At 51.3% G+C, this 27675-nt stretch overlaps 3 protein-coding genes across 15 annotated transcripts in view; 1 reads left to right on the forward strand and 2 right to left on the reverse strand.

Annotated features, from left to right (window-relative positions):
* Window positions 1-1289: 1289 nt before the first annotated feature.
* SETDB1 (SET domain bifurcated histone lysine methyltransferase 1) lies at window positions 1290-20075 on the reverse strand. Of its 3 annotated transcripts, none has more exons than XM_041126226.1 (22): window positions 19827-19922; window positions 18091-18313; window positions 17580-17752; window positions 17042-17079; window positions 16812-16911; window positions 16220-16387; window positions 15727-15928; window positions 14365-14438; window positions 13797-13987; window positions 12755-12950; window positions 12236-12374; window positions 9568-9726; window positions 8231-8833; window positions 7851-7967; window positions 7373-7542; window positions 5839-6455; window positions 5155-5183; window positions 4747-4879; window positions 3866-4031; window positions 3169-3380; window positions 2618-2706; window positions 1290-2024 (listed from the first exon to the last, which is right to left on the reverse strand). In XM_041126226.1, exons 2-22 carry the CDS (start codon window positions 18300-18302, stop codon window positions 1907-1909), a joined length of 3906 nt encoding a protein of 1301 aa, XP_040982160.1. In that variant the 5' UTR covers window positions 18303-18313; window positions 19827-19922; the 3' UTR covers window positions 1290-1906. The 3 variants fall into 3 exon arrangements, 2 of the variants coding, with proteins under 2 accessions (XP_040982160.1, XP_029880335.1); XM_030024475.2 differs by having other exon boundaries at window positions 12755-12884; window positions 19827-19921; XR_005933229.1 differs by lacking the exons at window positions 1290-2024; window positions 2618-2706; window positions 3169-3380; ... (5 more) ...; window positions 7851-7967; window positions 8231-8833 and adding an exon at window positions 9987-11874 and having other exon boundaries at window positions 9637-9726; window positions 19827-20075.
* Window positions 20076-20478: 403 nt separating this feature from the next.
* CTXND2 (cortexin domain containing 2) lies at window positions 20479-22403 on the reverse strand. 2 transcript variants are annotated; one of them, XM_030024570.2, is made up of 2 exons: window positions 22235-22403; window positions 20479-21272 (listed from the first exon to the last, which is right to left on the reverse strand). In XM_030024570.2, the coding sequence occupies exons 1-2, from the start codon at window positions 22315-22317 to the stop codon at window positions 21047-21049; spliced, it is 309 nt and encodes a 102-aa protein (XP_029880430.1). In that variant the 5' UTR covers window positions 22318-22403; the 3' UTR covers window positions 20479-21046. The 2 variants fall into 2 exon arrangements, 1 of the variants encoding a protein (XP_029880430.1); XR_005933231.1 differs by lacking the exon at window positions 20479-21272 and adding an exon at window positions 22056-22157.
* The window catches only part of ARNT (aryl hydrocarbon receptor nuclear translocator), a 28677-nt gene continuing 22590 nt past the window's right edge, over window positions 21589-27675 (forward strand). For 9 of the 10 annotated variants that reach the window (XM_030024494.2, XM_030024495.2, XM_041126227.1 and 6 more), the window contains exon 1: window positions 23095-23225. In XM_030024494.2, the coding sequence (XP_029880354.1) occupies window positions 23201-23225 (25 nt within the window). In that variant the 5' untranslated portion in view covers window positions 23095-23200. Of the gene's footprint in view, window positions 21701-23094; window positions 23226-27675 lie in introns of those variants that run through there. The other variant, XM_030024496.2, reaches the window with a different exon arrangement.

Consider the following 27675-nt stretch of genomic DNA (forward strand, 5'->3'; position numbering starts at 1 on the left):
TTAAAAGTTTAAAAAAACTAATAAACTTCGGTATAAAAAATAAAGGGCTTGGGCATCTTCTGTGGCTGGCACAGTGGCCCTAGCCCCGGCGGGGGTTTGGGGGTCACTGCCCCTTTAGTTTTCATTTAGGCAGTGCTAAAAAAGTGGCCAAATTGGAGAATTTTGTTAATTCCCCCCCCCCCCCCCCCCCCCGCCGAAAGCTCTCCATGTCTTCAAAAACCAGCCTGGAGTGTGGGCTTTGGCCCCCTGAGGAGCCCTGGCCCCGCTGCCAGAGGAGCAGCTGCCCTCCTTGCCCTGCTAGGATGACAAAGCTGTTATTCAGGTGGATGCTGAGGATGGAACTGGAATGTGCAGAGGCCCTAGAAAAGTTTTTAAGGGGAAAAAAAAGGTTGTTTAGCATGATAAAAAAAAGCCTCCCTTATGTGAGTGCTGTTGCATGGTTGGTTCGGGTGCCTGAGGGATGGGGGTGTGTGGTGGCTGGATCGTGCTTTTTGCTGCTCCAGCTCTCCCCCAGACTGGGGTTTTGCATTTCAGCTGGCGGGTGAGGGGAGATATGATTCCAATTTGTAAAAAAAATCTGCCTCTTTTAGCCCCTGTTCACAGGGGTTTAGTGAAGTTTATGAGCCCTGCCCCCCCCCCGCCACCAAAAAAAAAGCCAAACTCCAATGCTTGAAATTGTCCATTACTGCCAGGGAGGGGGGCGGGGTGGGGGGGGGGTGGGGAAGGAGCAAGTATTACCTGTAGCATCGCCGGTCGGTTTGTGCTGCGTCCGGCAGCCAGACCAGGCAGCAGCTCCATCCTCCCTGGCTGCCTGCAGCAGTTCTGTCCTTCCCTGCCCCCATCCGCAGGTGCCCAAATCAAGTTTGGTTTGATTGAGTCAAGTTCAAGGCTGTCTCAACTGCAATTCAGTCCCATATTTTAAGCCAAACTCTGTATTTTGAGCCTGCGGTTAGATCCTAGGAGGGTGGGAGAAGGCAACTGCCATCAAATCTGTCTACCTAGCAAGGGAAGTTCAACCAGCTTCTCTTTAGTTTTAACAAGTGGAGGATTTCGTGAGTATTTGTTTTGCTAGAAGGAAGGAAAGGTGAAAATGCCTGTGGGACCTTGTTACCCTCCCTGTGCCACTGCACATCTTAACCTGCCTGGGCCCATCTGCCTCTGGCAGTTTTCCTGCAAGCCCTGTGGAAACAAGGATGAAAGAAGTGGTTAAATCCTGCTCTTTCAGGGGTTTTTGCTGTGTCTGAAGTTCAGAGCATTTTTTTTTTTAATAGAAAAACATACTTTATTGCTTTTTAACAATGAAAAGATTCTTTACAACATATCACAGTTGAAGACTGTTTTTTTTTTTCCCCACTTAAATTTATGTCACTGCTATAAGCCCAGTATGAGTAGACCAATCTGGATTTATCTCCACCACCCTTGCTCCCTCCCAGTCCTATCCCAAGGCTGCATGGACATCAATGGCTCAGTCCCAACTGTGAAGCACTTCCCTGGAGTCTTGGTGAAGTGTTTCCTGCTGGAAAACCGGCAGCAATGCCCAGGGCTTTGTGTCTTAAATTTGGTGGAGAGCTGGAAGAGAGCAGGAACAGCTGCTTGTCAAGGGCTCAGGCAGGTAACGGCCTTTCTGGCGGTGCTGAGGGAGAGAAGTAAAGCTCACAGCATCAGGTTTGGGCATCACCCCCCCCCCCGCAGCCGTCACACATGTGCCAGGTTACGTTTCTGTTCTGTGTCCATCTGCCGCTGTAATTTTCAAGTGACCAGGAGAACTCGAAGCCACTGTGCTCAGCTTCGTAACGGTTACTATTAAACAACCACCTCTTGGGAAGAAACTTTACCCTCAAAAAGGGAAAATCAGCACCAAGCCTGTGGTCAAGAGGGAGCCGGTAGGAGCATCAGGTGGGTGGGCTCACAGCAGCCGCCCTCGGCACTCGACAGCCCCACAGCAGCACAGCAGCTGTTTGCCTTCCACGCTGCCCACTTCGTAGTTGTAATCCCATGTCAGCTCTGTGCCAGCTCGTATCCTCCTGGGAAGTAAAAAAGAAAGCACGGGCTGGGAGAAGAGGCCATTGTGAAAAGGAGGATAAGCTGGCCCTCCTGCCTGCAGAGAGCAACGCTTACTTATGACCTCTCTGGACAGGGCAGCACAGTCCAGCTTCCCCTGGGGCAAGGGTGGAGCAGCCAGCGCAGCTGCCTGTGGCTCCACAGCGAGCAAAGGGACAAAGTTCCCTGATGAATCACTCCCGAGGGGCTTCACAGAGGAGACACCACACTCATGGTGCCCAAGAGGCATGTGGCAAGGATTCACCACCGCCCCACAGTGCCTGCAAGGTTTGCGACTCGAACAAGCTGGGCAGCCGGCTGCTCCCTGCTTAGCTCTCCCCTTTGGAAAGGTCTAAAACTGGTGCAAATTGCACCAGAATCTCCAGCACAGAAGAGAGGTCCTCACCCAACTCATCTTCAAGCTTCTCCCCGCTCAGGCTGGTGTGAAACCGGGGACTGAGGTTACCAAGAGTAGGAAATGCCCAGCCCGCACCAGTTGTGCAGCCCCGGACCAAGGAGCTGGGTCCAACCAAGCCCTGTGAACCGGCAGCCCTTCCCCAAGTGCACCAGGACTCACTTGCTGGCGAAGAAGGCGACCCAGGGGAAGCGGAGATCGTGCGTGTCCACAAAAACGTTCTGCACAAAGAGGTTAGGAATGCAGCTGTGCTGTAAGGGGAGCGGAGACAAACACAGTAAGCAAGTTCCTGCATGGGGAGGGATGCAAACCAGCCAGCAATAAACACAAGCCTTTATGAACAAGCACCATTCCTGATTTGTCCGCTGCATCCAGTGTAAGCCTGCTGAAACAGGACACACTCCCTCCCCTGCCTGCACAACCAGGGATGAGTCATAAGATCCACGCTCACAAAGGTAACGGTCACTGGAAGGACTGACTTAGCCATCATCCTGCTTACCACATGTCACGGGGCCAGAGCAGCTGCCCTATTTCACTCGGTGGGAGTGGATCATCCTCCCCGTCCTGCTCTTTTCCCCCTTTTTTTACTGTATTTATCTAGTCTTGGGGAGGAACAGGCCCACTGAAAGGACAGGTCACCCCAAATATGTCCTTTTCTTCTCAGCTGCCAAGGGCCATTCCCCTTTCATCCCCTGCCAAGGGCAGTGACTCACGTTGAGGTATCGGCCCAGGTTCCCTTCCAGCTTGGCATCGATGATATAACAGGACTCCTCTCCGTCGTAGAACTGGCGGGTGGTTCTGCGGATGGGTGCGCTCTCGCCCTTGTCGGCTGCTGCCATGTTGGTTGATTTGATGGCAATCCCGTGAGTGGATTTCAGGGCAAAGCCTCGGGTGGATTTCACTGCCACCTGCCTCTTCACAGGACCTGTCACAAGAGAGGAGCAAACACTGCTGCGTTCTCTCTCTGCATCTTCCAGGAGAGGAACCCCACAGTAGTGCTGCTGCCCCACGATGCTCTCTTCTTTCACACAGGGGTAATAAACCCCTTAGGGACGCAGCTCAGGTCTAAAATACCACCCTGGGATGGCTCCTGGGAATCTTCCAGCTCTCCGCTCGACCCAGCGAAGCCTGGAGACCCACCATAATAAGCCTCACAGTTGTTTTTTTTTTAGATACCCCCAAATCTCTAGTACTTGAGGACTGGGTTTTGCAGTTATGTCTCAAACAGCACTTGGGGAAGCTTCAGACCTTGGTCCTTAGGCAAAGCTCAGAGGTGCTTGGAGCAGGATGCACCATGTTCACAGCTGCTATGTCCTCATCAGCCCTTCTTGGTGGTTTCTGGCCAAAATTTCTTGCTGTACTTCTGTACTTTCCACCTTCAGCCCTTGTTCCTCCCCCAGCTGTCCTTACCTGACCCAGATGAGGGGTTTTTCTTGTCATCCCCTTCCTCCTCCTCGGAGCCCGAGGAAATGGTCTGGATGTCATCACTGTCATTGGTGGTGCCCTGGGCCTGCCCCACCACCGGCTGCCCGTTCTCCCCCTCGCTGTCCGTGCTGCTCGACAGGGTCAGCACATCCTGCAGAAAGGCATTAACAGCTCCTGAGTGCAGCTTGGGTCAGGGGAGAGCATTGCTTCATCGCTCTCCAAGCGACGTTCAGGGGTCCCTTTTTCCCCAGTAGTATTTTGCTCTCTTCTAGCAGAGGACCTCTGTCCCCCAGGAAGCCCTTTTGAAGTGAATCACACATGTGGACACTGATCAGAGCTGGAACTGGACAGAAACCCCATCTCGCAGGCCAATGTCTGAAATAGCAGTGGGGTTTCAGGGGGCTGGTTAGTCCTGCAGCACCCACATTGCCAGAGACTCATGAGCCTGCACCATTAGGTGCTCTGGGTTTCACAAGGAAGGGAGAAGATCCCAAAAACGAAAGACCGTCCCCCAGGATAGCTTCCTAGACCCGGCTCTGCTGAGCAAGGGGTGCCTAGTGTGCTGGTATGTGAACCAAGGTGCTACATCCCATTATAACACATGGCCCAAACCCCATACTGTCCTCTTTTTTTTTGGGCTTTCATAACCATGAAAGACCCCCACTGTCTGAAGGAAATCGACTGCTCCCCCAGGAAATCAAAACTACGAACCACAAGCCCTGTGCTGGTGCTCAACTGGGAATGAAAGTGGCATAGAAACAACCCAAAGTAAGGTTCAAGGTCTTCATCAAACCAGTTTGGAGTTGAGGCAGAGCCAGGCCCACCCCTCCCAGCCCATGTCTGAAGCCCAAAGGATCGCCGCTTACATCTGTGGGGGGCTGTGGGGCGAGAGAATGCCGTCTGCTCTGCAGCAGGGCGGTCTTGCTCGTCGGCCTGCGGATCCCTTCCAGTTTGGGAGGGCTCGGGTTGTAGCCATACATCCTTCCCAAGTCGCTTAGCCTGTGGGGTAAGGATGAGAGCGGGTCATGCTTCCATCTCCAGGGAGATTGTCTGCAGGCCAGGCAGAGACAGAGGAAAGCTGAGAGCTGGACAAGACTGCCATCAACTCCAAGCATTTAATTTGCCATTGGGGCACAGCCCAAACCCTCACAACCTCTCAGTTTACTCTGGCAGCGGCATTAATAGAGTTGAGGGGTAGCCCTAGAGTTGTAGCAATTCATTCAGAATGATATTTGGAAATAAAAAGCAGGAAAATACAATTTAAAGAACCTTACCCAGGAATTTTGGTTGGATCTTCAGGTTCCTGCGGAGGGGAAAAGTACAGGAGATTAAAATCTCTCCCTTTTGGAGCACTTTCAGCGCTTCTGTGAAAACGCTCCCCAAACACCACCCCGGGAGTGAGAAGCCAGGTGTCCCTACCACTCAGTGTGACACCCAGTCCAGGGGGTGCTCCAGAAGGGCCAAGTAATGACCACAGGTCTCCCACCCTCCACATCCCACACAGTGGGTCTCCGAGTCCCCTCTCCAGAGCAGGGGGTGGACAGAGACGACCTCCATCTCCCTGCTGTCCCCAGCCCTCTCTGAGCCCTCTCCACACCACTGCAGGTACCCTGGCAGGCGGTGGCTCCCTCTCTCAGGGCTGCACAGGCACATAGCACCCAGGGCAGGTGGGATTTTAGCTCAGCTCATGCTGAGCAACTTCTTTGTAGCCTCTTGTGCCACAACTTCCCTCGGGAAGGAGAAAGGCACCTCCTTACCCTGCCACAGTGGGCAAAGGCCAAGTAAGCAGGGCAATGGGACACCAAACAGCACCACGGTCCACCTAGTCATGTTGTATGGGTAGAAAAGCCATTCGAGCAAGAGCACGGCTGAGGAACATCTCTGTGTCTCCGTTTCCTCATCCACGCCCCCAGGGCAGGGGGCAATACTCATCTGCCAGTCCCACAGCCCTCCCTTACATCTTTCTTCAGTGCCTTTGACTCTCCATCTAGGTCACCCAGGGCAGCAGCACAGGCTTTCTCTCTCTCACACGGGAGCTCCGTTTTGCTGGCCTTGGCTTCGCCACTTTCGCTCATCTTGAAGGAGGAGGCACTGTCATTGTCCTGGAAGCTGTCAGACATGCTGTTGGAGCTCAGCCATGAGGCCACTTTGTTCTTGGAGGTCTCCTCTGACACCGGCAGCTTACAGGAGGCAGCCACCGCCGTCTCATCGTGGCTGATTTGCCGGGTGAGCCCTGAGTCCTTGGAGGCTGTCTCTGACAGCCCATTCTCCTTCTGGCCCCGGGTCTGCCGTCGCGTGGCATAGCTGCGCCATACTGAGCTGGTGCTGAAGTCCTCGTCCTTGCAGAAGTTGTCGTCAGAGCTGTCCTCGTTGGACTCCTCCTGCTCCTCAGTGCCTGTGTTTTCCTCCTCTTCGTCCTTGAGGTCCACCCCGCTGCTGTCAGAAGAGCATTTTGCGTCGCTCTCATAGCCCTCCTTGAAGTTCTCCACGCTCTCAATGTGATCCAGGTTTGCAAAATACTCGTCACCCATCTCTAACCCCTCTTTGTCGGCAAAGTCATCCGTGAGGATTTTCCCTGGGCGGGGGGAATAGAAAACTAAGTGTGAGTTTTCCGTGATGACATTCCTATCCCATAAATTTTATCCTCCCCAAAGGCTCCTTGAGGAGCAAACAGGACTGACACCAACTTATTCCAAAGCTGGGCTGGGAAAGGACAAGGTATTACCCTGATACTCCAGCTAATGAAAATCTGAAGCAGGTGGCTGATCTAAAGCGGGCCCTTGCTAACATCTAGGCTTCCAGCAAGGAAATCTTTCAACAGCAATTCAAATAGGGTGACTGCTTTTCCTCTGAAGGGCTCGAGGTGAGGGTGTAGCGCAGAGGCAATATTAAGGGCAAGAAACCAGGGCACCAGAACTCAGGCAATGCCCATGGTTAGTTTCATTTCAGAATTAACGCAACCATACTGCGCAACTTCTGCATTTTATTGGTTTGTGCCGATGCCCCAGCGACTGGTTTGATGTAAACAGGAAGCAGGTACGTGTTGATTCACCCTCAGTGTGCAGAAACAGGTTTGGGGATCCGAGCACTTCTCTGGACACTGGCACTGCAGACACAGGTTTCTGCTGCATCTTGTTTCAGAGTTGAGCAAGGGAGGGGCATCAATCAGGAAATCAAAGTGCTGCAAGTTTACCATCTAAGTCTTCACTTTCCTGTCCCTTTAACAAGCACAGGAAGAGCTTCACACCCATTCTGCTGGGTTTTGCATTTTGCAATAAACAAAGCCTAGATCTCAGGCCTGACACAAGCTTGACACAACCAAATCTTTTCAAATACTTATTCCCCCCACCCTTAACCAAAACAAAGCAGATTCATATCTGAGTATATGTGACCACTGGGAAGAGCACTGGCTCAACAGAGGCTTTTCATTCACAGCACCTGTTTCAAAACTAAGAGGCTTCTACCTGCTTGTTCAGCAGGGTGAGATCCTACCTGCGTAAATGCAGACAAAAGAGCCTTTAGCAATATCATCGAGGCAGCGAATGCCCCAGCCTTTGTTCTGCGTCTTGAATAACTGCAGGCGGACTTGGAGCCCGTGTTGGACCAAGCGGTTGGTGCACATGTTAATGTTGCACTTGCACCTCTTGTTACACTCGTAAACTCTGAAAGAAAGAACAGTGACATCTTCCTTGATAAAGCAATATCCCAAGACTTGGTATTATACCAGTAATGATGCAAAGGGACTTGCAGCAGCAACTTAAAGCTCAGCAGAGTAGGGAGAGCGTAGTTGCCAGGTATTACGGTAATGCACAGAGATCCCGGGCCACACATTAGCAGATGGATCAAGAACAGAGGCAGGTTTTCAGTATCTGCACTTAGCTCTGGGAAATACTGCCTCTCTGATAGCATCAGAGGCCAAGTTTCTGGGGCTGGTATTTGTAAGGGAAGGAGAAGACGCATCTTTACTTACCCTGTCGGGAGGCATTCTTCCAGCCTTTTGTGCTGGTATCCTGAATTGGGGTTGATCTGCCCGCCTGGGGTGCAGCCAGTCGCTTGGACTGTCAGCTGGTGACAGGCACATTTCGATCTAGAGAGACACACAGAAAAACCCACCCATGCCCCAGAAGTTAGTTTTACACACCGGTTTTGCAGAAAGGAAAAGAAAGCACAATTTTCTGCATGCGTATATGCAGAGATGGGCACACAGGGCTTGACGTGGAGTCAAACCTGCAACCGACCAGAGCTGCGTGGGCTTATAGTCCAGAGCAGATCCACCTTGGGCTGTTATCAGGGCAGGCAGTGTGCCATCCCCCACCCTCCAGGCTCAGCAACACACAAGGGGTCACCTACTTGTCTCTGCAGCCGTCTTTGCAATCGCAGCCCACGAGGAACTCCCAGCTGGTGTTGATGTAAACCCCTTTGCCAGGGATGCGTTCTTTGCTGTAGGCCACCTGCGGAGGCGGGGTGTTATCGATCTCGTTGACACAGGACAGCGGCACGTCCTCCCTGCCCTTGGTAATGTCTGCGATGTAGTAGTAGGGTTTGTAGGGCTGGAACTTGCGATCCACCAGCACATACGGGTCCAGGCAAAACATCTCCAGGAACAGAAAGTCGCAGTCCGTCTCAAAAAGGTAGCGTTCGATCTCCTGCATGGTTCTCAGGCACAGCCCACAGGGCGTCTTGTAGAGGACGTGGAAGCCCATCTTACGGTTAACCCGTCGGCGGGCTGTCATTCGTCGGAAGTCGTAGAGCAGTGGGATGAGCAGGGGGTTCTTGCTGCGGTACTGATCGCTGCGGATGGGACGGACGCGGGACAGGCAGGTGTAGCTGCAGACGTGCGGCAGGTAGAAGAGTTTCTCCAGCGGGGCTCGGTAAGAGGGCTCGTTGGGCACGCGGTCCATCATGCCATGGAAGGCCTGTGCTGTGCCACTGCCTGCCTGGCCACTGGAGAGCCTATTACAGGAAAAGGGATACACTGAGCAACTGTGGCTTAAGGAAGAGTGGTGCTTTCTCCTCAAACTGCAAAGGGATTTTAGGCCCTTAATTCCTATCAAAGCAGCTGCTAGTTACACACTGGGACACCCTGTTGGCTTTGCTGCTTAGTCCAATTAGACACAAACCCCAACATCCCTGGGGAGCAAGCCTGGGCAGGCCCCAAAGGGAGTGTTACCAGCAGCAGAGAACACAAAAAAAACCCCAAATCAGAACTAGGGAAGCAAAAAGAAGTGCAAGCTGGTTGTGGTCTCAGAACTGGGATCAACGGCTTCTGTGCTGTGCATCGATTGCCACAAAGCAACCACTATGGAAAAGCCACCTGCAGATTTATGTTAATAGCAGCTTCCCCCAACCCTGGAAAGCTTGTAGTAACAGAAGTCCTCTAAAAACAAGCAGGATCAGAGGCTTTGGCCAGGGTCCCACTGGGGTAAGTTCTGGTCAGAACTGATAAGAGACCCTCCAAGCAAAAGCCGCCAACAAAATGCAACAAACAGTTGTCTGGGAGGGAGAACAATGTAAGAGGAAGACAAATGCTCAGGACTTGACAAGCTGGCAAATAAAGGTGTCAGTCCATAACAAAATAGACCTGCACTAAACCAAACAAGCCCCAAATCTGTACCAGCATCCCAAACTCTCACAAGGATGCAGGGATATCGCTGCATTTGTTGTAAGTGTGAACAAGCTTTGCTTACCGATGCTGCTGGGATGCACCAGTCCTTCCCGCCGGAGGTGTATCACTTAGGACAGGTGAAGAAGGTGATGACTGCCCAGAGCCTACGGAGCCAGGACGGAAGGAAGTGCTTTTCTTGGCCACTTGCTTTCTTGACTGGGCCAGCTGACTGTCAGAGCATCTGCACAAGGGAAGAAAGGAGGCAATTTGCAAGATGCATATGCTCACACAACTGGTAGGATTTAGACAGACAGGGGCAGTCAAAATAACATTCCCCCACAGAAGTCAGCAACAGTGCCCCATCCAAGAGAAGCCAAGCAGATTTTTTCCTAACGAGTGTGAAAATCAGCTCATTTCTGACTTCTTGTGCTACAGCGATCCCGCAACAACCCCAACCAAATGCCAGAACTCAGCTACATTTAAAAGTAACTCCTGACATACTGCTATTTGGAAGCGAGGCATGGGAGTGAGAGGGAGTGTAATGACGATGTCCAAGGCCTTCACTTCAGGAAGCCGGACAAACCAGTACATGAAGAAACCTCTGCAACAGCAGAAACAAGAGTTTACAGAGGCTCAATCAGTGCAACAGTACTGAGCAGTGGGAGGAACAAGAAGTACAGAGGACTCTCTTGTCCATAGCAAGTAACAAGATAAGATTGTACAAGGGAATGTAATAACATCACTGACAAAAGGGCTGTGAGGGGCTCCCAAACACCTCTGCAGCCCAATGCACAACACTGGGAAGGTGGGAGGCACCTGGAAGACTCTGCCCTCACATTCTGAGAAAACAATAATGGAGGTTTTCAATCTATTTATACTGATTAAACAGAAGAATACCCCAAACCAGCCACTGGTTTTCCCGCAAGTGGAAGAACGTAACTTATGTTATCAGGGCAGAAAGGGAGGAGACAGTGACAGGAGGAGGGGGCAACTGTTTCTGCAAACATCCACCTTAAAAGCAAGGTGTTAACACACACTTCAAAATTCAAGAGCAAGAGAAAAAAGCTTCCATCAGCAGGCTTTAAACAGTCAGAAATGGCCAACAGCAGCTCCCTGGCACCTGGAACTTGAAAGTGAGACTAGAGAGGGAAGAATACTGGGCCTTCCTCAGAGTAAACAAAACACCAGAGTGAAGAAACCATTCTCCCAGTTTTAATAAGCTAAAACCAATGTGTTTTTAACCCAACAATATTCCTTGGAACAGCAAGGACATGGATATAGTACACTGCCTTCAGTCAATGTTAAAAGACAGTTGTCTTTAAGCAGTTCACTATTTAACAGCAAGGCAGGGAAATGGCTGTAGTGTCTGCTTGCATTAGACCTGAAAACAAGATCCTATAAAGTCAAAGCCTCTGTGGGGACTGTTAAATGGAAAAGGAGAGATTCAGCAGCCAGCGAGACTGCAGGCTGGCTGATTGCTGCAGTTCAACTTTATTGTCTTCATGCCGTGTCATTGCACATCCTTCCTACAGCCTCGACAGCTCAGGGTGCCCTAGTGTTAGGGCAACAGCCCAGCTCTTCCTCTGTTCACAAGTGGGGCCCTAGACTGACGGCAGAGGAGCCAGTGTTGCATTTCTCACGCTGGAGCAGACCTCCTTCAGCATCGGCCTCTCTTCTTGGGTATGTAAGAGATAAGGAACAAGGCTATTATGGCTTCAGTTCTCAAGTCTTGGTCAGAATGGCACAGGAGGAGCATTTCCAAGTCAGCACCCGCATCCAGGGGCACAATGGGTCATATTGCACTGGTACTTGGAGAGGAACCCCCTCTGAGACCGGAGGCTGGGGGCAGGCAGGGCTTCTTAGACACTGCTACACTTAGAGAGCATCCGGTGAATAAAGATTTACTTGCTGCACAGGTTCCTTACAGCTGGGACATCTCCTTTCTCCCGTTTGCCCATGTGACAAGGCACAGTCACAGCAGAAGACATGCTGGCAGGGGGCCAGGCGTCCATAAATTCGGATGGGAAATCCACAGTGATGACAAAACTGAACCGTGGCAGCAGCTCTCTCCCCTAGAGAGTTATTAAAGTCCCTGAGCACATGCCCAGGTACCCTGGTGTTCTCCAACATGCTCCCATCATTGCAAGGCCGAGTTCCTCCTTCATCCAGGCCTCCTTCAGCACTAGCCCGCACCTCCGAAAACGTCCCGCTTGGGCCCCTGGTGGCAGGAGGCATGTGTGCAACTTGGTCGTGGCTTAGCTTTACCAGGCTTGGTCCGTGACCACCGAGACCAACCACTGATCCTGAGTTCTCAGTGCCTCGTAAGTCATTGAGGTCTGCGAGCAGGTCAGTCCAAGTGGAGGAATACAAGGCAGCCGGGGGCCAGTGCCTGGATCGTGACACGAGGGAGCAATTCAGATTTTCAGAAGAGAAGGAGCAAACGTTCTAACTTGGAAATAAATCAAGTGCAAAGCTTTAGCCCTGAGTAAGAACATGGCATTTGGCTCAGGGGGTGCTGGGCTGTCAGCTCTCCCGCCCCCAATTACTCATCCAGCAGCCTTTATCTATAGTTTCCCCCAGAAGCATGACTAAAACTGATTTGTGTAACCAGGAAACAAGCCTAGTCATGGAGGAAACCTGCACCTGAGGATTCCTCTACACAGAAAGGGTGGTGCCTGAAAGAGCTGAGCGCTGGAGATGAAACGCAAAGGAGGTAGTGGTGGAAGCAGAGAACGGACTCAAGTACTTACTCCATCTCAGCAGGCTGTGGAGAAACGGACTGTGCAGCCAGCGAGGCTGCCTGCATTTGCTCTAAAGGTTTGTACTGGGTACCAGCTCCCGTTAAATCTTGCGTATATTGTACTACAGGCCCTTTGCTCCTGACAGCACCTAGTGGGGAAGGGGAAAAAGCAAAGTATCAACAGGAAAAGCCTCCACCATCAGCCAAAGTTTCTTGCACTAGCCACAAAATATTGATTTAGCCATTGAAGGCAACCAGAACAGAGGATTTGCAGTTAACACTGGGTCACCGGCTGAGCTCTGAGTCACAGCCAGTCACCCCAAACAGATTCTGGCCGCTTCACACAACTGCAGTCTGGTTTTGTGGCATCTTTATGCCAGGAGAAAAAGCCTACTGTAAATCTTAAATCTCCAGGAGTTCTGCTAAAAAAAACCCACCAAAACCCAAAACAACCCACCCGCCCCCGCCAACCCACAATGCGTTCATTCAAATTCCAGGATACAAATTAAAACAAAAAGATGCCACATACCGACATTGGGACGAGTCCTTGCTTGTCCACTTTGCTTCTTTTCTTGGGTGGAGGCTGTGGAAGTTTTCATGCTGAACATGGGCTCAAGGCGTGTGGAACCTCGGTAAATCCACTCACAACGTTTGTCATCCTGCAGCAAGGAGAAGGCAACACTCACAGCACCTATGGCAAGAACTTCCAGGGGTACCATACAAGCCTGGGAGACAGCAGTGTGCTTTTACGGCGAGCAGAATCAAATGGAAAGGAGGCAAAGCACTGACCTGAAGGCTCTTGAAAGACCATGCAGCCAAGAGAGGACAAAGGCAGTAATTCATCATATCTGGGGGAACACTGAATACAAACCGAATCTAGAAAGAGGTCCAATACCAAGACCTCAAACCTCAAACACAGTTCTATTCTTAGCCCAACAACTGACTAACGAGGCACTGTTGGAGAAACCAGACTCCCTCAGGGGACAAGCTAACTCCTCAGCACAAACCGAATCTGCTCTAAGACAGGGAGGTTAAATTTGCAAGCGCACAATGTCTTCCGCAGCCCCAGTGGCCATGCAGTTATCTAGACAGGAAGGCAGCCAAGCGGGCACAGATAGTATGTCTGCTCCCTTTCTGCAATTTGTAGAATATGAGCAAGCCCAATATCGCAGCTTCTGCTCAGTTTCTCTCCTGCTTCTCAAACCAGCACTTGTATTTGGACAGTAGACATGGCTAGGTGTTTACATCAAGAAAGGGACCAGGAAAGAATGATGATGCAGGTGAAGGATTTTGCTTCTTATTCACCTACCACTTTAAAGTTTCACACGTGAAATGCTTTAAAAGGCTTTTGAAGCTTTTGTCATGCAAGTGGAAGAGTCTCACCATCACATCAGTGTGCAGTAGAAACTGGCAGTCTACCTACTAAGCAAAATACCTGCTTGCTCCAGGACCCTGTCTGACATTAGCAAGGAAACTGGACTTGATCAGCCCAACAGAGTCAGCCCTCCCCATCTCCAACTCAAATTTAAGCCCATCTTCCTTCTCTAATGGGAGAAAGGAAATTGCCCTACCAGGAAAAGGATTTTGACCAGACTGCCATCCACTTCTTCCACTCTGGATTTCCACCAGGTCCCTTCCCACTCTGTTTTGATCAGTTGGCCATTCTTCAGCAGCACCATGGGACGGTTGGGGTAGGCCGTGATGTACTCCTCAATGAAATCACGACAGGAAACATCCTCTATGTCTTCCCAGGTCTTTTTCACTGTTCAGAAAAGGATGGATGGGAGAAGGGGAAGAGGAGGAAAGACTCTTACAAAGAGAATCTTTAATTCTTTTTTAAAGAGATCCCAGATGGATTTTTACCTAAGAACAATAAAGCAGCAATGCCGAGTGGCCGGATTTTTGGTGGTAGGGCATCCAGCCATGTTAATGCACCCAGAGTGCAAGAAGTCACAGCACACTCACTCTGCCAGTAATAAACCACTACTTCCTCCAGCTTCATATGCAAATGTCTACAGGCACAGCACTGGAGAGGACACGCAGTCTGTCCCCTGTCTTTTGAGCCAGGCTCTGTCATATACCCAAAGGCTCTCCATACAATTTCAGCATCAGGATGCAGGAGGGGCAGAGATCACTCACGTGGCCTGCAGATCGGGTACAGCTCCCACTCCTTGACATACGAAGCATAGCCATCATCAAAGAAGATCAGGAACCTGGGGAACAGCAGTGTTGGAAGTTGGAATTAGAAATACAGCTGAATAAAATGCAGCTCCACATCATATAATGGAAGTGGAGCACCCCTCCTGTTTCTCCTGCCAGTCCCAAAGGCCCTCAAATCATACAGTGGATGAAGACAAAATGAAGCAATCGCTTCTGCCAGGAGATTATGAGCTTTGCAGTACCGCCACTTCCCTTGGTTCTTTCAGAACAGCTCTCCCCCAGCCCCGAGCTATCCCTGTGCTCCCAAAGACAAGAGAGGCTGCCCAAAGGCTTCCCAGCAGCATAGCACAGCCAGGCCCTCTTCCCTCAGCTCCAGATTCCCTCTGTGCCTCAGCCACAGGAGGTAAGGGAAGAGAAAAGACAGTTTTTAATTGCTCCTAATCTCTGCTAGAAAAGATCTTTTTGGAACCTTTGGGACAAAGCAGCAGCAGAGGCTGCACACCGTGACTCGAACAGCAGCACAGGGAGGGAGCTGTGGGACACCTCCAGGGCTCCACCTGCAGACAGGAGAGAGTCCCAGTGCCTGCAGGGGCTGGGAGCTCAGAAGGGGATACCCACAAGGCTGGATATGGCACCTGCTTAGCACTGCGTGCCTCTGAATAACAACTTCAGGATATGGAGCCGTATAAAGGTTGCATTATGAGAGATCAGCATTACAGCCAGCCTAGCCAGGAGGAGTAAATTTGCAATACGAGTAATAAATGCAGTTCATTTTCAGTTACTAAACGTGTATCAGATAGAACTTGATGCAATTAGGCATTTACGGCAGATCCACATTCGAAACAAACAGGGTGATTATACCCTTTATGAATCTTCCCAGAAAGATCACAAGCCAAAACCACAACATCGAAGCAGCCCTGCCCCTTATTTATATGTGACTGAAAAGGCTGCTTTAGGCCTGCTGTTTCTTCTCCTTAAGTGCTTTGGCAACACTGCTAGCCCTAAATGCTTCTAGGGGTCATATTTCCTAACACTATGTTTTATGCCTTGAGCAGTGCAGACTTACATTTGTGTGATAATTTGAAGGAATTACCAGATATAATTTCTGACTCAGGGACATGAGTAATAGAATGGAAGCTCCACCCAGAGCTTTCAGAGATAAGAAAGACTGAAGAAACATTCAGAGCTATGTCCCTGGAAAGGGCAAAAAAGAATTTAGGTCCCACAATACCAAATACACCAATATACCTTTTTTCTTTTCTTTTTTTCCTAAAAACAAAACAAACAAACAAGAAGGGAAAAAAAGAGAGAGAGGGGTACATGACTATAGAGAATTAATACCTGTCTTTATTCTTCACGTTTGGGGTTTCAGCCACAATGCCAGCATACAGCCAAACCTGATTTCCATCTTTGTATTTTGCCACAACCCTGCTGCCAACATAGTGTTTCTCAGGCGAGGGGTGATAGTCATAAGCGATGTGATTGCCAGAAAGCAAACTCTTCCCTTTATTATCAAATTTCACTTTGTACTTCTTTCCAGCACCTGAAAGACATTTCAACACGGCAAGATAAATCAAGCCAGGTGATTTCATACAAGAAGTCCAATACCCTATACCATTCTGATCCAAGTTCAGAACTTAATTGAAAGCCTTTCAGAAATTAATTTGGAAGGTGAAATATTATAGTGGAGATGTGTTGCTTTCACAACTCTTTCCAGGTGACACTAGGTGCTCTGACATGGAAAGGGACCTGCTCTAAGCCTGATCAACATTACCCACCCAAAGCTCAGTGAAAGCCACAAGCACTGAGTCACAGCATCAAGCACGGGACATACCGACGGTCTGGATTGCAATTAGAGTTCCTTTGTGCCATGTTTTGGTTCTTTTCTTGCCCAGGATCCTCATGCCAACGTTCAGATCACCGTCATTGCTGAGATCACTCCCAGCTGCTGCAGGGCCAACGGGCTGCACGGTACCAGGAGCTTCCTGAGGAGTTTGTGCATCTACCCAAGGAACAACAATAAAAGGTAAGTTAGAAATTGCCCAAAGGCTCCCTCTCCTATGTACGCAATTGGAAGAATGTGTCGGACCTGAGACAGGAGGCGTTCTTGCTTTCCTTTTCCTCAGTCAGCTTAAGCGCCTCAGTTTTACTGGATGGAGTAATCAGCGAGTGAGGTTTAAACAACATTAAAAAGTTTTCATGGTATGGAAACTGCACCACTTGTATCTGCTTTTGGAAAGGGCTTAAGAAAAATAGGAATTTGGAGTCAATATACCCTAACGGGTGTTTCCAGCAGGGAAACAGAATAGTTATTTTCTTTTTCAGAAAGAAAACCACCGGGTGTAAGATGCAGACAGGACCAAGGTAAGGGCACACATGGGTGCCGGCCCACATCAGTCACCCCCAGGAAGCTCTCATAATCTGACCTTTTTGTGCATCCTGGGCATTTGTTTTCTTGTTCACGGCATCCATAAATTTCTGAACATCCTGGGCAGACTTTCTCATTGCAGCCATGGCCTCCCGCAGCTGAAGGGAAGGAAACAGAAAGAAAATATGAAGAACCGTTTCTTTTTTGCGCCAAATACAATGCTGTCCTAAGTGTTTCAGTAAAACCCTGCTTCACAAGTACACTATAGTCAGGTGTTTTCCAACTCACCAGAGTCTGATCCTTTGCAATTCTGGGACTACTATCGCCTGTGATTAAAGAGAAAAAAAGTGGTTTAAAACATCTTGGGGAGGAAAAAACCCATCCTAGTTAAGTCACCGAAAGAAGAGGGAACAGAGAAGAGCATCCATTCAAAAGCCTCCTCTGTCCGTGTCAAGAAATCCACTCAAGCAAGGCTTTTACTAAGCCACCCTTTCTAGATGCACAACACGCTGCATAGGCAGCTTCCCTGCAGGGGCACCATTTGATGGGGACAACAGTCAGGCAGGTGGCAAAATGGAGAAGTCCCACTTTGGGACTCCAGGAACCACACAATAGTTAGGGGCCCTGGCAGACCATGCAAGCGGCGATGTTCCTCACGAGCTAACGGCATTTCCTACCTGATCCTCTCCCACTTACGGACCAGAGTGGCTTATGGCCAACTTTACAATATCCTTATTCTGATCCCTCTCATTCCCATGCTCCTCCAGGACATGCTCAGATCTCCATCCCTCCCCTCAGTACCATGTGGTGCAATGAGATACTGAACTGTGCTTCCAGCCCAAATCGATACTCATGACATCATCGTCGTCCTCATCCGGGATCTCAATCACTTCCATGGGCTTGGCAGCCAAGTCCTCGTCCTCAGAACTGCTCTCACGGTACTGGAGGCCCAGCTTGGAGTACAGATCCTTCACCAACATCTCGCATTTATCAATAGCTCTGGGGAAAAAAAGGAGAAGGGCAGAAACAGGAAAAGACAAGGTGATCCCAGCTGTACATCCCACAATACTGCAGAAAAGAAATAGGAAGTGACCGCTGGGGAGCCAGTAATTAAATACAACCATGATGAGGTGAGGGAAGAGTATTCACATGAAGGATTTAAAGCCACAGGGGAGTAATTTTAATTATCCCTCAATAACCACACACAAATGAACCGATGCAGAATCACAGCATCAGTCTACACTGAAGGGAAATGGGCAGCACTCATTAAATGATCTCCCCCTCCTCTGCTCTGAGGCCCAACTCTGACACCTGGCTGTGATTCCAAGTGCACCCACCTTGAAGCGTCATCAAAGAGCCGGTCAACGCGAGCCACCTCTTCTTCCTTCTGTTTCACGCACTTTTCCAGCTCCTCCAGCTGCTGCTTCCTCTGCTTCACGCACTCAAACTTCTCCAGCTCTTTGTCGATGATATCCTGGAGCTCCTCCATGGAGATTCCCAGCTCCTCCATCACTTCTTGCTGCAGCTCTTTGATCTCCTGGGAATCCATTTCTGCTGCACCTGACACCACAAAGAGGTGAGAAAAGGCCGGTGAAACCCTATTGCTGTAGCCCATCCCCTGAGGCACAGTGCTTGCAAGAAACGTAAGCTCAGTTTTTTGAAAGCTAGTCAGGAAAAAAACATTATATATGTTGTTAAGATAACATCACAAGGAGCCAAAAATAACCAAAGTGCAAGCAAACTGATTCCAGGACAACCAGGGATTCCTGACATCTCCTCCGATCTCTACACAGACTCTCCAAACCCACTGAACACCGGAGCCTTACGCTTCACCACCTCAGTGCCATTTCCTCCGCAAAATCTGCAGAGCAGTTCCCAACCCTCTGCCTTGCCTGGGAGGATAACCATGCCAATGCCTCTCCCAATCTGTCCCACAACTTCACCTTCAGGCAGCAGCCCAGAAGAGCTCCTGTCCTCCCCTGCCTGTGGTGCTTAAGGAACGTTATAACACCCAGCCCCAAGGATGGCCCCAGCTGTTTCCTCTATCCAGGCCTGCAGACCCTGCATCTCCCTTTGAGCTGGGCGTGGCGATAATGCATCCAGTCTCCATGACTTTGAAGTCTGTCCCCTGTCAGCACCACTCACAGACACCTTCCTCCTTCCCACAGTGCTCCCCGCTCTCACCTCTCCCTTCAGTCTCCCTGTCTGTACTAAGCACACCCTCGTCTCCAGCTCCCTCCTCACCTCCTGCTCCTCTACCAGCCCTGGTCCCACACTCCCCTCCTCTCTCCCGTCACCCTGCTCCAGCCCCATTCAGCTCCCCCTGCCCACATTTCTCTCCTAGCTGCACCCAGGCCACCCCTGGCCACAACGCCACACACTTTCCTCCAGCTCTACAGATGCAAAGAGAACCCACAGCCCACCCACACCTCCCAGCTGCACTCCCACTCCAGTGACCGCCTGCCCCCTGCCAAATGCACCCCTATCACCCAAACAGCCACTGTCAGCACCCCACCCCAGTGCCACCACAGCCCCCCTGCAACCCCAAACCTCTCCAGTCCCCCACTCTTAATGCTCTTACGCTCTCTCTTACACCCTATAGCTCCCTTATATTTGCAAGTTTCCATCAACCCCTCGGCCTATAGAAGTCCCTGCCCCACAGCCCCGCCGCCTGCACCTCAAAACAAACCCCACACCTTACGCGTGGGGACCTCCTCACGCTCTCTTCTCACCCCAACCGTCCCCCCCACAAAGTCCTCACCCCAATTCCTCCTGCCCCACAGCCCCCTCCTCACCTCAGTGTTCCCCCCCCCCCCCCCACACCTCCCTGCCCGCGTCCTTCTGCCCCACATCGCCCTCCTCACCCCAAAACCGCCACGCAGTCCCCCAACACCTCCCACCCCACGATCCCCTGCCCCACAGACCCCTCTTTACCCCCCACGTCCCCTCACAGCCCCCCCACTCCCCCCCGCCCCACAGCCCCCCTCATCCCCGCTGTCCCCCCCCCCAACTCCCAGTCCCCCCCAGTCCAGTTCCCCTCCCCCACAGCCCCCCTCGGGCAGGCCGCACTCACCGAGGCCCGGGGCTCGCCGCGACCCCGGTTCTTGGGGAGAAGGAGGAGAAAAGGGGGGGGGGGGGGCTGCGTGTGTGTGCTCCAAACCGGAAGCTGCCAAACGTTACTTCCGGTATCAGCAGCCTCCACCCCCTCGAGGAACCCGATTCTCCCCTACCAGCCGGCACGTCGGCGCATGCGCGGCACCGCGCATGCGCGAGGGGCGGGCCGCTACCGCCACTCCGCGGGGCTGGTCGAGGCGCGTGCGCGGAGGGCGGGTGGGTGGAGCCGGGAGCCCTTAAAGGGGCAGCCCCCGGGAAAGGCGCAGTGCTGCCACCTATAGGAGGGCCGGGGGGGGACCTGGGGGGGCCAGGTAGAGCCTGAGGGGCCGAGTAGGCCCGAGGGGTGCTGGGGGCCCAGAGGTGATGGGGTGCTCGGGGAGGATGAGTGGGCCCTGGAGGAACTGGTGGCTCTGAGGTGATGGGGCCTGGGTGGGCCCTGGGGGACTCTGGGGTGCTGGGGGGTGATAGGGAGCTCTGAGGGTCCGGGGGGGCACTGGGGAGCGATGGAGAGCTCTGAGGGTCCTGGGGTGCTGGGGGTGCTGGTGAGCTCTGAGGGTGCTGGGGAGAGCCCTGGGGGTGAGATGGGGAGCTCCGAGGGTCCAGGGGGGGCCTGAGGTGCTGGGGGCAATGGAGAGCTCTGAGGGTGCTGGAGGGGCCCGGGGGTGATGGGGGTGATGGAGAGCTCTGAGGGTGCTGAGGGGGGCCCTGGGCCGCAATGGAGAGCTCTGAGGGTTCTGGGGGGGGGGCCTGGGGTGCTGGAGAGCTCTGAAGGTGCTGGGGGGAGCCCTGGGGGGCAATGGGGAGCTCTGTGGGTCCTGTGGGGTGATGGAGAGCTCTGAGGGTCCTGGGGGGGAGCCCTGGGGTGCTGGGGGGCAAATAGGGAGCTCTGAGGGTCCCGGGGGGGGGACGGGGCTGAGGTGCTGGGGGTGATGGAGAGCTCTGAGGGTCCTGGGGGGCTTTGGGGGGTGATGGGGAGCTCTAGGCGTCCTGGGTCCTCCACAGTGCTGGAGGGACCTGGGGTGCTAGGTGGTTCTGGGGGAGCTGGGGGCCCTGCGGTGCTGGGGGTGCTGGGGGACCGGGGGTTGTTGGAGGTCCCTGCGCAGCCCTGGAGCACCCTGTGGTGAGGGAGGGCTGTGGGGTATGCAGGGGAGCTGTGGTCCCTGGGGGTGTGGAGGGTCCTCAGTTGATCTGCTCCTCTTCCCAGGTGGAGGTAGGGATGGCGCTGTAAGGATCCACGATGAGCTTGGCGCACCGCACCATCATGGCCAGGAGGAAGAGGCACATGAGCACCACAAAGGCCATGGCAAAGCCCTTGTCCACGTCGACTGCCGGCGGCACCATGGCGTTCTCCATGCAGGCAGCCCTCAGGTGTGTGGCCTCGAGCACCCGGCTGCCACTGGCATGCCTGTGGGGCGGAGACGGGTGGGATTCACAGGGGCTGAGCGGTTCGCAGGTCAGGGGAAGTACTAGGGGGCTGTCAAAAGCAGCCAAAATGGGGAAATCGTGGCCTTGAAACCCCTCCGCTCCTTGTCGTGGCTGTTGGTTGTGGCGCGGGGGACAGGCAGTGTCTTCCCATCCTTGTCCCAGGTGCCCTCCCCACAGGGATCTTCACTGCCTCACCCTGCCACCCCATCCAGCTTCCCTTCCCTGCCTAGCCGCCTCCTTTCCCAGGAAAAAGCAGGTTAAAATACCCCTATTAAGTTGTTTTTTTTTTTCCACAGGACCCCAGACTCCCTGCTGTGTTAGGTGCAATGAGTGCACCATGGCTTGGCTGACCCCCAGCAAAACGAACGCTGGCTGGGGTTAGAAGCAGGACAGGAGGAAAAACCGCTGGTAAGCAAACGGGTGGAAAAGCGGGTTTTCTCGTTGCTGAAGAGAGATATTTGTGGCAGCAGACGGGTAATTAGATTTGTACAAGGTTGGAGGAGAAGTGGAGGCTTGTTGAGTGGCGCCAGGAGAGCCACGTGGACCGAGCTGTGTGTATATAGGCGTATGCCTATATATATTTTTTTTTTCAATGTGTTTATAAAGCTAACATATGCTCCAGGAGCAAATGACCACAGCCCTAACTACACCAAGGACAGCACATAAATCAACAGGACCAAGTCCTGCAGCACCCAGAGATTGCGGGAAGCCCCAGGTCTCGCCCTGTCCCATGTGTGCCAACTGGGGCAGCTCCTTACCTCCCTGTGGACAGACGGACAAACGGACGCTGTGCCCCTCTCCCTGCCCTGCTGTCCCTGGCTCCCTTGCTGTCCCCGTGCCTGCCGTCACCAGGACTTCATGAATACTGCAGGAATGCGGTGGCGTCACCTTTCAGACGCTCCCAGTAACGGGGAGAAACAATCTGGCGGATTAAATTCTCACCCACTATTTCCAGCACCCCCTTTGCCCGGTGGGTAAAGGCTCCAGGGTCCCTTCATGGGTCTTGCAGGGCCCGGCAGGGGCATGGGGTGAACTGGGGAGCATTGAGAAGGATTTTTCGCCAAAATGCAGCAGGAGCCAGGTCCTCCCCACCCTGCGAGATAATTTAGAGCTGGTCCTTGGCTCATTTCCGACTAAACTGGGGAAAACTCTTTGAAACTGTGACACTTTGGGCTTTGAACGGAGCCGCCCATGTGGCTCTTGCAAAACAGCCTCACAACAAGCCCCGAAACAGTTTAAACACCGCAGAAATCCCGCTCCTCCCTCGGGTTTCTTTATTTCTGCCCCCCCAACAGGAAAAAGGATCACCGTGAGAAAGAGGATTATTTTATGGCGAAGCTTTGCCACCCCTGTGAGTGCCCCCAGGCAGACGTGGGGTGGTTTTTCTGGTGATTTATTTTGGCAAAGGCTGAGTTTTGGGGTTCCAGTCCCAGTTCCAGTTCCATGCCCAGTCTGAATCCCCACTTCCAATCCCCACCACAACCTCCATCCCAATCCCAATCCCAGCAGGATTCTTGCCCTCCGACAAAAAAAAAAAACCCCAAACCACCCCAAACGTCCAGCACGTGACGTCACCCCACCCGCCCTTTAACTCGCCCCACGCGCGCATCCCTCCCCACACACCCCCGCCGTAGCCACGCCCCCTTCAGAGAACCGCCCCCTCCCGTGGTTAGGGGCGGGGCATGGCCGCCCTCACCCTACCCTGCTGGCTGTGCCGTCGGGAGCATTCGCTCCGCCCCCCCGCCCCTTGCCTGAACCAATAGGAGCGCCGTGCCTCGTCTCCGCCCCGCCCCTCCCGGCGGGCAGGTTAGGCTGCGCGACAGCACAGAGGGTTTTCCTGTGCCGCCATCTTGGCAGTGGCGGTGAGGAGGGAGGCGGGGGGTGGTTGCCTGCCCGCCCGCACCGGTCATGGCAGCTACCGCCGCCAACCCGGGTGAGCCGGGGAGTCTGGGTCGGGTGGGCTGCGGAGGGTGCGGGTGCCTGGTCTACGGGAGTCATGGGGAGGCTGAAGGGGGTCCTGAGGGGGGTCGGAGCTGGGGCGTCCCGGGGACCCGAGGAGGCCCTGAGGCGGGCAGGGGGCTGCTGAGGAGCCGTTGAGAGAGGCAGCGCTCGGTGGAGGGAGGTTGGGTCGGGGCGGCTGGGCTGGTGGTGCCGTTAGTAAGGACCAGGTTGGGCTAAAGAGCTTGCGGAGGAGGCCCGGGCTGGGCCGTAGGAGTGTGGGGCTGGGTGGAAGGTGTCACCCGGGGTTGGCGACTTTCGAGGAGCTGGGTTAATGGGGTTGGAGGTTTGGTCGGGGGCGGAGCTTTAGAGGAGCCAGGGGGTGTTATCTGGAGGTTGGAGGGTTTGGGCCTGAGCTGAGAGGGCTGGGGGCTGGGCCAGGAGGGGCCTGTGGATGGTGGAAGGGTGGGATCGGGTGGGGGACACCCGTGAGAAGAAACGAGGGAGTCAGTGTGGGGAAAGGGTGCTCAGGGAGCCGGCTTGGGGTGCTCTGGGAGGGTTTGGAGAACCAGCGCAGTTGTCAGATGGTGGAAGCTTTTAAAGGAAGCACTTCATTGAGTGGCAGACTATTTTGGAGAGAAGGTAAGCTGGAAGTGGAGAAGGAAATAGTGTGTGAGCTTGTTATGTTGGGGAGGAAGAAGTTTGTGCTTGTCTCTGCTCCCTGAGCTTCAATGGTTGGCTCAGGTGTGGGCCCTGCACATGCCTGGTCTGGTGTACCTGGCGCTGGGGTCTGGTTTCAATCATCGCCCTCCCGGGAGGGAGCAAGCAGTAGCAGGGCTCGCTTGCATTTATTGTCCTTAATGGTTTCTGTTGTTTTTAGACCCTTTTTTTGCTATATGTTTCATTGAGGTTTTCTTAATTAGCAACAGACAAAATCTGATGCGCTGTTTTGAAAAGGATTTTTACAAATCTCTTCTCCGCCTCTTTTTAAACTGCTGAGCTGAATAGCTGGTGCATAACCAAGGGTGTGAGTGCCTGTCAGCAGAAAGCAAAATATTCTTTCAACTTTTGCTCCCTCAGGTTGATAACCAAGGGGTGACTCCTTGTTTGGAGGAAGCTGGAAGTTGGTTATATCTGATGCTTGCTGAATAAAGTCGAATCTTTCAGGCTTTATCAGATTTCTGGCTAAATTGCTCTGAAATTAGTATATATCTGGAATAATCCAGTGTCTGTGAAGTTGTAATGGATTTACAACGTGGTGACTGAGATCAGAATTTGAGCTTCTGTGTTTTTGGGGTTGGTTTTGTTTTTTTTTTTTTGGCTTGTGGTTTCTAACTATTCTTGCTTGTGGCTTGAGGCTGGTGAGGTCTCGTGTCGTGTGACATGTTCAGGTTTATCGAGGACTGTTCAATGTAACTTCTAAAGGATGATTATTTTTTTTTCATTCTAAGGATATAGGAAGCTTATGTGGCTTTAAATATTGAGAAAACTTGTTGGGTCATTTGTCTGTGGTGATTCTGAGGCAAGGGTGCAGAACTGGTGTCTGGAAATACGTGGTTGTGGTTTCACATAATGATCTGAAGTTCTTCAGTAATCAGAAGAGATGGCGTGTTAGAAAAAAAATATTCCTGATTCAGCTTAGTAAAAACATATCTGAAATGGAAACTGTCAAACTTGTGATCCCATCCTGCAGCAAAATACGCTTTTGGCTCACAGCAATATCCCATAAAACAGCAAGAGTATTCCAAGTAGTAAAGTCTTAGTTATGTGTATTGGTGGTGGTGTGGGCTTGATCAGGAAGTTCACTTCTTCTCCTGCCAGCATAGTGTTAGATCAAGGTTTTGCAGTTTGGCGGGCAAAGGATGTGTAGCTAAATGTAAAGCAAAAAAATAATGCTGTTTCTTGGGGTAAAAATGGAAAATGTATGTTATGAGCCAGCTCGGTAAGAATCCAGTGAATGAGAACGGAAGATACTCGTGGCTTTAACTGTTAGTGTATTGCAAAGTGTTTACGTAAGTGTAGTCTTTGGAGTTGCATGGTATTTTGCATAAAAGGAAAGTTTTAAACAAATTTGCAAGGAAAAGAAAAAGAACTTTCACCATCTGTGTTTAATATTTATAACTACAGGCAGACTGACCAACATTAGCTTGGCCCTTTTAAACGGGGGGATACTTACAGTCTGCATAAGCGTTATATACATAGCTCTTATTAGTACAATAAATTACTTGTGAAAATTGTTCTTTAGAAGCTGGGTCCGCTTTTCCTTGCTGTTGAAAAATGGACTGCGGGGCTCCAGTGCATACTGGATAATGCCCCCAAATATGCTGAATGTCCTTGCAGCTTGAGCAGGCCTTGGCAAAAGATGGGAAAACTGACCACAAAAATAAGTTGGAACTTATTTTAAGTGTTCAAAGTGCAGCTTGTGTTCAGTGTTGTGCCGTCCTGGGCCTTCTGCCCTTCCTTGAAATGCTATGCGGGCAAAGCAGGTCACCTCAGAAACCTGTGAGAGAGGTGGGTAAAGCATTTCTCTGTTTTCAGATAAACTTACTGAAAAATAAAGCTGCAAAACCTTTCTGCTACCTCATCTTTCCAAGGGTGAGGCGAGCACCACACTGCTTACTGGTCTTATTTAATGAAAAGAGACTTGAACTGTGAAGAGTGCTAGATTGAAAGCTTTCAGTTGTGCCAATTTAAGCAAGTTTTATGTTGTTAAAATCTCTTGATTAGGAGTGAAAAGTGAATAGCATCCGCTAACTGGGAGGAAATATGAGGAGGGATTAAAAAAAGAAAAGTGGCTTGCCTTACTTGCGTTACTTTACAGGTTTTCATGTTAACTTGGATTTTTAGGACACCTTTAGTGCTGGCTGGATGAATATATGATTGATCAGCTTCACTTCAAACATTTACTTTTATGAATGCCTGATTTCAAACACTTGAAAATGGAAGATACATTCTTTTCTACATTTTTGTAAGTTAATTTCTCTAATGCTTCTTGGAGAAGGTTCTCATGGGGATGGCAGTGCTGAGCTGGCATTGCATGGGAAGTTGAAACAACCTAGAAAAAATCCCCACCTACTTAAAAAATAAATCTGTTTAATGTACCTGGGACACTTTGTAAATACAAAACCATGTGCGCTGTTCAGACCGGAGCCTTATAGTTGTGAGTGAAATGCAAGTATTTGTTGAAGTAGTACACTGGTTTATCTTAGCAGCTGTTATCAAACCTGCTTTAAGCTTCCTTGGCCCTTTGGGGAGCTCATTAATGGTTAAGTTTAAACTAAATCTTGCTACGCTAAAATGTGCTGGCTCGTACAACCATACGCTAAAACTCTCTGCAGCATGAACCACCATTTTTGCTGTTCTTTGTACAGTGTCTGGCTGGAGTAGACTAAGTGGTACAATAAAAATGCATTTAATAGCTACGGCAGGCCCATCTTGTAAATCACAGTTTTGAATCTTTTCTGTGACTTTATTTCTGACGCTTTTTCACTATTGAGATGCCAGTAGTTGCAACAGAGCCCTTCCCAGGAGAGCTGGGCTGGAAGTCTGGCTCTCGAGATGACATTCCCTTAGCGATCTTCCAGCCTATTCTATTCTGGGTCAAACTGTTGGCTGAATTGTGGTTGTGCTTGCAGATTTGTATTCAGTTACAAATGAGGATCCGTAATTTCTCTGCACTGCCTCTGCTTATCTCTTCTGGCCTTAATTAGATTTAACCTGTTAAAGGCAAGCAGGGATTGGTTCTAGAAAGGGCTGGAACAGAAACTGAACAACGATATTGCTTCTTGCAGCAGTGACTCTACAAAACCCACCCTGCCCTCTGAGAAAGATCGACTGGGACTTTTGGTGGCACATCTGTTTTTTTGAAGAAACCACTTTCGAAATGAAAATGAACGTTTGTCCTGTTGCTCTTAACATTGTTTCAAAGGAATGTGTTCATTGCTTCTGTTGTTATTTTGGAGTAGTTGAAAAGTGTTGTTCTCACCGCTTTGGATATCAATATGTTGAGTCAGAGCTAAGCATCCTGATATCTGGGAACTGCTAGTCACTGCTTCGAGCAACTGATCAGCAGCTTTCCTGGTGACCGTAGTTTTAGTTTGTGAAACTGGTGTTTCATAGGTTATAATGTACCAGGCTTGCTTAGAATTGGTTGACTCCGTTAGCTGGGTCTTTGGCTCAGGTTGCCTCTGGCTGTTCACATCTTGCCTTTTACGCTTGAAGCCAGTGGCTATCAAGTGCAGCCGTAGAGGGATTTCTGTGAAGTGACTGCTTTTCTCACGATGGGCATCTGGGCCAGTGGCTTTACTGAGTACGTGTGTGCTTGAGACACCCTCATCAGCACCTGGCTGTCATGCGCAAAGCTTTCAGAGCTTGCATTGGTAGGTTGAGTTCCATCAGTTCTCCACTGACCTCAGTAGAATATTGCTGTGCAGCTTGTGATTGGA

Source organism: Aquila chrysaetos, chromosome 9 (genome assembly GCF_900496995.4).
Source record: "Aquila chrysaetos chrysaetos chromosome 9, bAquChr1.4, whole genome shotgun sequence".
Classification (NCBI taxonomy): domain Eukaryota; kingdom Metazoa; phylum Chordata; class Aves; order Accipitriformes; family Accipitridae; genus Aquila; species Aquila chrysaetos.